This window comes from Polypterus senegalus, chromosome 11, assembly GCF_016835505.1.
Source record: "Polypterus senegalus isolate Bchr_013 chromosome 11, ASM1683550v1, whole genome shotgun sequence".
Lineage (NCBI taxonomy): Eukaryota > Metazoa > Chordata > Cladistia > Polypteriformes > Polypteridae > Polypterus > Polypterus senegalus.
The window spans coordinates 111,845,017-111,855,129 of NC_053164.1; the positions used below are offsets into that span (position 1 = coordinate 111,845,017).

The following is a 10,113-nucleotide window of genomic DNA, read 5'->3' on the forward strand; positions in this document are numbered from 1 at the left end:
TGAACTAATTTCTCAGCATCTTTCAGTGATATAAGAGGTCTAACTTTACTTATGTTTCTTAAGTGAAAAATGCTGTCCTAATGATCTGATTAATATGTGATTTAAAATTCAGATTACAGTCAACAATTACCCCTAAGCTTTTTACCTCCGTCTTGACTTTTAATCCTAATGTATCCAGTTTATTTCTAATAGCCTCATTGTATCCATTATTGCAATCACTAAGATTTCAGTTTCTCTTTATTTAACTTGAGAAAGTTACTATTCATCCATTCTGAGATACAAGTCAGACATTGTGTTAGTGAATCAATAGAATCGGGTCATCAGGTGCTATTGATAAGTACAGCTGTGTGTCATCAGCATAGCTGTGGTAGCTCACGTTGTGCCCTGAGATAATCTGACCTAACGGAAGCATGTAGATTGAGAAAACAGCGGACCCAGGATAGAGCCTTGTGGAACACCATATGGATATCATGTGTCTTCGAGTTGTAATTCCACAACTAACAAAATATTTTCTCCCTGTCAGGTAGGATTCAAACCAATTTAAGACACTGCCAGAGAGGCCCACCCATTGACTAAGGCGATTTCTAAGAATATTGTGATCAATGGTGTCAAATGCAGCACTCAGATCTAAGAGGATGAGAACAGATAAATGGCCTCTGTCTGCATTTACCGCAAGTCATTTACTACTTTAACGAGTGCAGTTTCTGTGCTGTGATTTGTTCTAAAACCGACTGAAATTTATCAAGAATAGCATGTTTATTTAGGTGGTCATTTAACTGCATAATGACTGCCTTCTCCAGAACTTTACTTAAGAAGGCAGGTTAGAGATGGGTCTAAAATTTTCAAGAGCGAGGGTCAAGATTATGTTTCTTAAGTAGGGGTTTAACTACAGCAGTCTTAAGACAGTCTGGGAAGACCCCGTATCTAATGACGAATTTACTATGTCAGAACATTATCAATTAGCACGCCTGATACTTCTTTGAAAAACCTTGTTGGTATCGGGTCAAGGGCAGGTGGAGGTTTTAATTGAGATATTATTTTTGTAAATCAGGTAAATCTATCCTAGTGAAAGAGTTTAATTTGTTTATAACAGGATGCTGGGGTTTAGGAGGATCCTTAGTGTTGGGAGATATACTATGTTATTTCTAATATCATTAATTTTTGATTGAAAATACAGCGATAGCCTCACAGGTTTCACTGGAAGCACTTAGGAGGCATTCCTTTGAGTTACCTGGGTTTAGTAGGCATCAATTGTAGAAAATAAGACTCTGGGATTACTAGCATTGTTATTTATAATCTTAGAGAAATAGCAGCTCTCTCAAGACGGACAGTGTTATTGTATTCTGTTATTTTGACTTTTAATATTTCATGGTGGATAGTAAGTTTAGTCTTCCTCCATTGACGCTCAGCTCTCGCATGTTCTCTTTAAATCAGACACTCTTTGGCTCTTCAATGGTATAACAATACTAGAAGATTTTTTCACTGTCTTTTCAGGTGCAACTATGTCAACAGCAGCTCTCACTTTAGTATTAAATCTTTCCACCTTACTATTTACATTATCCTCGCTATTATAGCTGGCACTATAAACGGACTGATTGCTTAAATGTTTGTAAGTTTTAAAGCTGCTGCTGAATCAAAGAAGCGTTTTTAACAATATGCTTCTCATGAGTGTTTTTATCATTATTTCTATATTAAAAGTAGAAGAAAATGGTCTGATAGACCAATATCAATGATCTGTTTTATATCAACTTTCAGTCCTTTAGTAATCACTAAGTCTAACGTATGACCTGCTTTATGTGTAGGCTGATTTATGAGTTGTCTCAAATCAAAAGAATCCAGGAGGTTCATAAATTCTTTTACTTTTAGATCACACTGATTATCTATATGAAAATTAAAGTCGCCAACTATTAGGAGTGTGTCATAGTTAGTAATTAAAATTGACATTAAGTCAGAGAATTCCTCAAAAAGACGCGTTATATTTTGGAGGTCTATACACGGATAGTACTAGAACTTGAGAATCTCCATGATAACAACGCGAGATACTCAAAGGACTTGAACTTACCAAAACTGACATCTTTACATTTTAATCGCTCGAGTAAATGTTAGCCAATCCGCCCCCTTTTCCCTGGCGGTCTGCACGAGTAAAACTGTAATCGGAGGCAGATTCGATTAAAAAACAGCGCATCTGAGTTAAGCCACGTTTCATTTAGTGCAATAAAATCTATTTTTTTATCACTAATAAGATCGTTGATAAAAAAACGTTTTGTTAGTTAAAGCTCTAACATTTAATAGTGCCATATTTAATGTTTGGAGGTGCAGAGATGAATACTATGTGCGTTATTGATATTTGGAATAGGAACTAAATTATTTTATTAGCGCTCTGTGTGTATTTTTTGTTTAATCTGTGATCAGTTTTTATAGTTTTAATACATTGTTCCTCTAAAATAGTAATTTTAATTAGATTATTGGAGTATATGCCGTATTTCCTAGATTTTCTACGTGCATTGAGATTGCTTATTACAGTATTAATGTTGTGCACTTTAACGGAAGATTCTATTAAACACTTATCATGTCCTAGCACAACAGTATCATTTCGAAGGGGTTAAGAGCAGAGATAGATAGTCAAGATAAACGAATTACCTTAGATGTGTTTTCGAGGAGGAATGATGATGATATTTTTCATACCTTTGGATGCCAACATTAACAGATTTTTGATCATTTCTGTCGAGACAGACCTGTACATTTTTAAACTGAGTCTGTTCCTTATCTGAAATTCTAACTTTGACCTTATTGCTTAATACTGTTTAGGAGTGCGCACCTTGAAGTTAGTCAATAGTCTGGAAAAAGAGAGAAATTTAATACAGTTCCTATAGACAGGTTGCCTATCCACACCACGTAAAGTAATACTGTGGCTAGGGATCTAGTATTTATAGGCTTGGGGGAAGTCCTTATTTTAAATCCCCTCTAATGATTGGGGTAGAAATAAAACTTTTTTCTAAATGAATTCATAATTTGTTTTTAATTCTGTCACTACTGCTTTTAAAAGAATACCAGAAAGCTGAAATACTGAATGCTGACCTCATCATTTTGGGGGTTTTACCCTCCACAGCTCATTTCCATGCTTGTTTTAAGCATTTATTTTTGTTTTGTGATTACTGTAATTGGTATCTTCTTCTCTGTGACATTTCCATATCACCATTTTGTGTCTTGATTGGGATACTATTTTGTGTGTTTCTACTTAGACTCTGCCATAATTTTACAGTCACAATGATGTGCTATTTCATCACTTTTCTCATACGTAAAATGGTGGCCTGCTATTTCTAAAACAGCTTTTTGGTTTCTTTAGTGCTTGGACTTTTCACAAGTTTATTTTTGACTTTTATCTCTGGTATTGAGCTTTGATGATCAGTTCTCTTTTGTCTTACTGGTTTTCAACACTTGCTTTGTTTTTTTTTGGCCTTGTTCTCATTCTGGCATCTCTTAGTCCATGTGCAACCTTCTCCTACTATATCAAATGCTTTATGACTGCACAACAGTGATATTATATGAATACGCTTTGCAAGTTGTAGCTTAATCATTGTTGTTATAGTAGCTCTCAGCTTCTTTAGGTCATTGTTTTCCTGTCTTTGCAATAGTTTTGAGATCTTTATTATGAATGATACTAAATTAAGTTTGTTTTCCATATATAATGAATGTTCTCACATCCTCCTTGGCTATTTGTACTACACTTTCAGAAATTTTAGAGGAAATTGGGGTTTGACAAAGTTTTGTTATTTTTGTAAAAAAATGAAGACAATCTGGAAAAAGAATTGTTACCTGTGTCTCTTTTTATAATTATTAGTTTATTTCATTGCTTGACCCTGTGTCCTAGTAATATGTAACAACTTTGTGGTCACAAATTAGCTTAGGTCAGGGGTGGCGAACTCCAGGCCTCGAGTGCCGCAGTGGCATCAGGTTTTCATTCTTACCATCTTCTTAATTAGTGACCAGTTTGTGCTGCCGATTACTTGTTTTATTTAGCTTGACTCAGGCCCCATAGTTGTTTTTTTTCTTTAATTAGCAGCCAAACAATAATGAGACACAAAACAAGCTACCACATGACCAGCTCCTCTGTGCCCATTACACAATATCTGAAATTAAAGAGAGGTGATGGTCTTGGTAAGGTTGATCTCTCAGGTCACCAAAACATTTTGACGGTGCTTTTAGAAAGAATAGAAAAACAACAGTTTTTGAAATGTGTACTGTGGCAGAATGACATCAGCAACAAACCATGGAATTAAATAACGCGTTTAATTAACAGCAAGAATTGACTTCTCATTAAGTAAGTGACTGGAGTGAAATTGGTTGGAGTCTGAAGCCCCAGTTTAGCTGGTCATCTGTTAGCTAATTTCACATCTCATTTCTGCTTGGCTGTCATTTAATGAAGAAAGGAATCAATTCAGAGGGCTGAACTCTTCTAACAGGGCTCTTAAAGTGATGGGGAAAAAGTTAATTAGCAGTGAAAATGGGTCACTGATTAGGAAAAGGGTTAGAATGAAAACCTGTAGCCACTGCGGCACTCCAGGCCTGGAGTTTGCCACCCCTGGCTTAGGCAAACATTATAAGGAGCAATTAACAATCTGAATGTTATAAGCTCCTTTTAACATGATATGAGTCAATGGAAGATGACTAGCAAATTTCAGTATAATTAATTGTTAATAGCATACTTAATGAATATTTATACAGTAGATACTGTGGATTAGCCTGGACCCAGACAGACACAGGACTCACAGAAGTCCCAACATCACACAGGATTTATTTCTTTTCCAGCACACAGTGCACAACTCAGCCACAATAAAGCTCAAGCCCTTCTTTCTTCTTCTCTGTTTTTCTTTCTCTTCTCTGCCGCCTCCAGTCCTCTCCCACAAGCTCTGTTCTCTGCCTCCCGACTCCAGCTCTCCGAATGGAGTGAGGCGGCCCCTTTTATGTTGCACCTGGATGTGCTCCAGTTGTTTCCTGATGCTCTTCCAGCAGCATTTCTTGGTGTGGCAGAAGTGCTGCAGTCCAGGTCTCCGGAATTGTCCAGGTGCCCCCTGGCTGTGACCACAGGCCCCAACAGGGCTGAGCTTCCAAGCTCCAAGCCTGTGGTCCCACGTGCTTCAGGGGGGTTGCCATCTTGTGTTCTGGGGGAGGTATTGTCCCCAATATGCCACCTCTCCCAGTCCTTCCATCACAAGGTGTCCTGGTGTGGCAAGCTCTCCGGTCGTCTGCCACAATACTTAAAAGTATTTTATAGTTGATTCAGCTAAACTGTGACCATCTCTGTTAGTTAGCACTTTTTCAGTCTTAGTTTAACATGTTTTATTTCAAACAAAGTGTTTTTTTGAGCCCGTTTAAATTCATCAAATGCATGTTTAGATGTACTGATTACATGAATTTGAGTGATTGGTATGTTTGTTGTGATAAAAAATGATATTTATATTTCCTTAACTAATTAATTAAACTGCTTAATTTCAGGCAAAAAGAACAAATGAGAAAGACAAAAAATGGCAAACCTGTCAATGAAAAGAATCTATTTCATGGAACTGATTTGAAGAACATCGATGCCATATGTAAACATAACTTTGACTGGCGAATCTGTGGAACAAATGGCACCGCTTATGGAAAAGGTGAAGCATTAGATTTTTATCTCCTGATTGATATGTTGATAAGTTTATAATGTATTTTTTTTTTTACAAAATAAACAGATAGCTTTAATAAATTAGGTATAACCTTTAGGTATTTAATGGTGGAGCACATTTGTTCTGTGATAAGTGCTGCTATCTCATTGTTCTTGTGTCCTGGGTTTGAATCCAGTGCCTAACCTTTAACTGTACTGCAGTTTTCATCCCATGTCCCCACAGATGTGCATGTTAGAGTCTAAATTGGCCCCATGAGAGTGTGTAAGTGAGTGGATCTTGTGGTAGACGGGTGCCCAATCTTGGATTAAACAATGTGGAAAGATGAACCCAAGATATTTCATATTTATCTGGTCAATTTCATTTCATTTGTTAATATACATCTATTCCTTCATTTCAGGCCTACAACACATTCTAAATGTTGGGATGGGGCAAATTAGGGCCAGTAATGAGGTAACATAATTAAATAATGATGTGATTTCAAACAGGTGATGGTAATCATGATTTGGTAGAAAAGCAGTATCCATGAAAGGCTGAGCCTTTGAGGAGCAAAGATAGGCAGGGGATCTCCAGTTTCTTCTGAAATGTTTAAAAACAATGTTCCTCAAAGAAAGTCAGGAAGGGATTTGCATATTTCCCCCTCTACAGTGCATAAAAATCATTTTTATCTGGGGGAATTTCAGTGAGTAAAAGGCAAGGGTTTAAGCCTAAGCTAAGCACCCGTGATCTCCGATCCCTCAGACCACACTGCATTAAGAAATGTGACACATCAATAGGTGATATAACCACATGGGCAAGGGATTACTTTAGCAAACCTATGTCAAGCACTACAATATGGAGATACATTCACAAATACCACTTAAAACTTTACTGTGCAAAAAAGAAGCCTTATGTTAACCATGGGCGACACGGTGGCGCAGTGGTAGTTCACTTCCCGGGTCCTCCTTACATGGAGTTTGCATGTTCTCCTCGTGCCTACGTGCATTTCCTCTGGGTGCTCCGGTTTCCTTCCACAGTCCAAAGAGATGCAGATTAGGTACACTGGTGATCCTAAATTGTCCCTAGTGTGTGTGTGTGCCCTGCGGTGTGCTGGTGCCCTGCCCGGGATTTGTTCCTGCCTTGCACCCTGTGTTGGTTGGGATTGGCTCCTATGACCCTGTGTTAGGATATAGTGGGTTGGATAATGGATAGATGTTAACCATGTCCAGGAGTAATGTCAACTTCCCTGGGCTCGGAGGCATCTGGGATGGACCATCACACAGTGTTCCAGATCTTTTTTGGAAGAAATGGACGCCATGTGCTCTGGACCAAAGACAAAAAGGACCATCCAGACTGTTATCAGCAACAAGTCCAAAAGCCAGGGTCTGTCATGGTATGAGGTTGTGTCAGTGCACTTGGCAAAGGTAATTTATACTTATGTGATGGCAGCATTAATGCAGAAAAGCACAGTGAGATTTTAGAGCAATATACAGTATGCTGCCTTCAAGACAACATCTTTTCCAGGAACATCCATGCATTTTTTTAACAAGGGAGTACAAATCCACATTCTGCACACATTACAAAGGCATGGCTGTGGAAGAAGAGGATACAGGTAGAGAATGTGTGGAACATTTTGAAACAAAAAATGTGATAATGATGACCCTGTACTGGTGCACACCTTAAGATGTGTTTGCAGGAAGAATGGGACAAAATAGCACCTGAAATGCTTCGCTGTTTGGTATCCTCAGTGCCAAAACATCTTTGAAGTGCTTTGATACGTAATGGCGACATCACAAAGTGGTGAATGCTTTACTGCCCCAACTTTTTTCAGAATGTGTTGTAGGCCTGAAATGTAGGAATGGATGAACATTAACAAATGAAATGAAGTTGGCCACACAAAACGTGAAATATCTTCAGTTCATACTGTCAGCAATGAAATAAAAGTCAAAGTGAATTTAAGAATCACTGTGCTATTTTTTTATTTGCAGTTTCCATACCGCCCCAACTTTTTCTGGTTTGGGGTTGTAAATATTATTAAGGAAAACTATTGCTTAATTGCTCAAAACTAATACAAACAACAGAAATAAAAGGCAGTCTTCATGACTCTTGTGTTCTAACAGCTTAGTAGAGTGGGTCTTTTCTGGGAGCTGCATTATGGTTGCATTTCAGATCCAGATTGAGGTGTCTGTCTTGGGGGCATCCAAGCTTTTATAGTGATCCAACAAATGAGGAAGAGTCAGTTGCTTTTACTAGTTGCCTTTACTGGGTGTTAAGAAGACACAATACTGTTAGGGACAGTGCCCCCTCTTGCCCCGGGTTGATATCACTTACTATAGAGGAGTCCAGAAAGCAATCCTCTGATGATATGTGTGACAACAGGTTTGAGAGCTGTATGTTAAGTTAAATATTCACACTGTTTTATGAAATACGTAAATAGCAAAGAGAGAATTTTAAGGAAGAGAATTATTCAGATAGAAATTGCATAATGTTTAGAACTAAGTCTGCATATTCTCTCTGTGTCTATGTGACTTTTCTCAGGAGTCTTCAGAAACAACTTGGGTTGCCTAGTGTGAGATATAGTGCTTTGCTGTAAATGCCACCCCCTACAGATTGAGATTGCTGATTGTCTTCAACAACACTTGTTTCCATATTCCAGTAATTGAGTTAAGAAAATAAATAAACTTCCACAGAGTGAGCAATGTCATAAATATATTTTCATGTGCATAGCTTAGCACTGTTAGTTTTTTGGTATATATCTACATCATTTGCACCTTCTTTAATAATTTTATTATTGTTTTTCCATTACAGGCAGCTATTTTGCAAGGGATGCTCAATATTCAAATGGTTTCACAGGTCTCTCATCGCCGAAAACCATGTTTGTTGTCCGAGTTTTGGTGGGTGACTCTGTTGAAGGAAAGTCCAGCCATGTTCGGCCCCCGTCAAAAGATGGTGGAGATACATTCTTTTATGACAGTTGTGTCGACAATATTTTGAATCCATCAATTTATGTGGTTTTTGAAAAACACCAGATATATCCTGAGTATATAATAGAATACGATGACAATGACTGGGATATATATGAAGTAGACTCCACATTAACAAGCCATGCACCAATCAAAAATGTTAATACTGTAACAACAATATACCCATTGTACAGTGCATTTAGACAAAATGCATCCGGGGCATTCAGTCCAGCAGTGAACAAACCACAAATCAGCTCAGGTTCTGCTGCCAAGGTACCCGCCATATCCTCCTCTATTAACAGTGCAGCAGCAGTCAATTCAATAAATTTGCCAGCCACAACTGTAAATAATAATGCAAAAGTGAACTCTTCGTCACTTAGAAGTATGTATTACAGCAATGCGCAACAGTCATCATCAAGTCAAGCACAGCAGTCATCATCAAGTCAAGCACAGCAGTCATCATCAAGTCAAGCACAGCATCCTCTCGCATCAGTTTCAAAAGCTCCAGCCACATCTACATCAGTAGCACAAGCCCTAAACTACTCACCAAGCAGCACTGCATATATCCGATCAATGTATTCACCATCAAGTCTAGTGCAAAACACGCCAACGTCTAATCCAAACGTGTCAACCACAACTTCTGCTACCAGTACAACAAAAATTAACTCCTCAGCATCAGTCAGGAACCGTTATGCTAGTGATGTAACATTAAACACCTCAACAGGAAGTAGTGTATATAATAATTATTCTTTTTCACAACCAAACTCAACACCAGTTCAGAGAGTAGCAGCCACACCCAATTACACCACGGCAAGAACAGACTACTACTTACAGACGTCATCAAATCGGAGGACAGCCCCCATTCCACCCTCAAAACCAAAGGACAAAAATCCTTGTGTCATATCTTAATTGGCATCTGTATCTTTAATGAGTGTAAATAGCAAGTAAAAAAATCTTGGCATGTTTTATTTTTAAAACTATATAACAATATTTTGTAGTCAATTACAATAATGATTAGTTAATTTTCGGGATATTTTATCCATTTACACAGTCACACTGGAATTCTGCAAATGTCATATTCACAGTGAAATCAAAGGAATTATTTTAAAACAGTAACAGCGTACTGCACGATAACGTGCAGTGAATACACTTGACTTGAGCATTCCTAGTTTTCATACTCTTTCTCTGTCTCTGTTTAGCATTCATTTGCTCAGAGGTTGATATGCTTGCTGCTTCCTGAGCAGCTCTTCTTTTTTCCAACCTAGAGGCCCACTGCTTCTCCTCTTTTGTTGGCATTTTTTTGCGTTAAAACTGATTAAGTTAGTTTTTGTGTTGCAATTACTTAGTACATTTTCGTTAAATGTTCATTTCAATCTGTCTGAACAATGATTAGCGAAGGTGATAGGGAACAAGAACGGCGGCCATACGCATGCGCCGCACGGCCGCCCTGCTGTGCGCTGCCAAGAGTTGATTCTACAATCAAATAAAATAAAAAGAAAATGATTAACAAAAAT

General features: G+C 38.0%; 1 protein-coding gene across 2 annotated transcripts in view; it reads left to right on the top strand.

Annotated features, from left to right (window-relative positions):
- Positions 1-10,113, top strand: part of LOC120539437 (protein mono-ADP-ribosyltransferase PARP12-like) — a 61,741-nt gene extending 51,628 nt beyond the window's left edge. For both annotated transcript variants that reach the window (XM_039769488.1, XM_039769490.1), the window contains exons 11-12: positions 5,497-5,648; positions 8,445-10,113. In XM_039769488.1, coding sequence (XP_039625422.1) covers positions 5,497-5,648; positions 8,445-9,508 — 1,216 coding nt within the window. In that variant the 3' untranslated portion in view covers positions 9,509-10,113. The remainder of the gene's footprint in view (positions 1-5,496; positions 5,649-8,444) is intronic.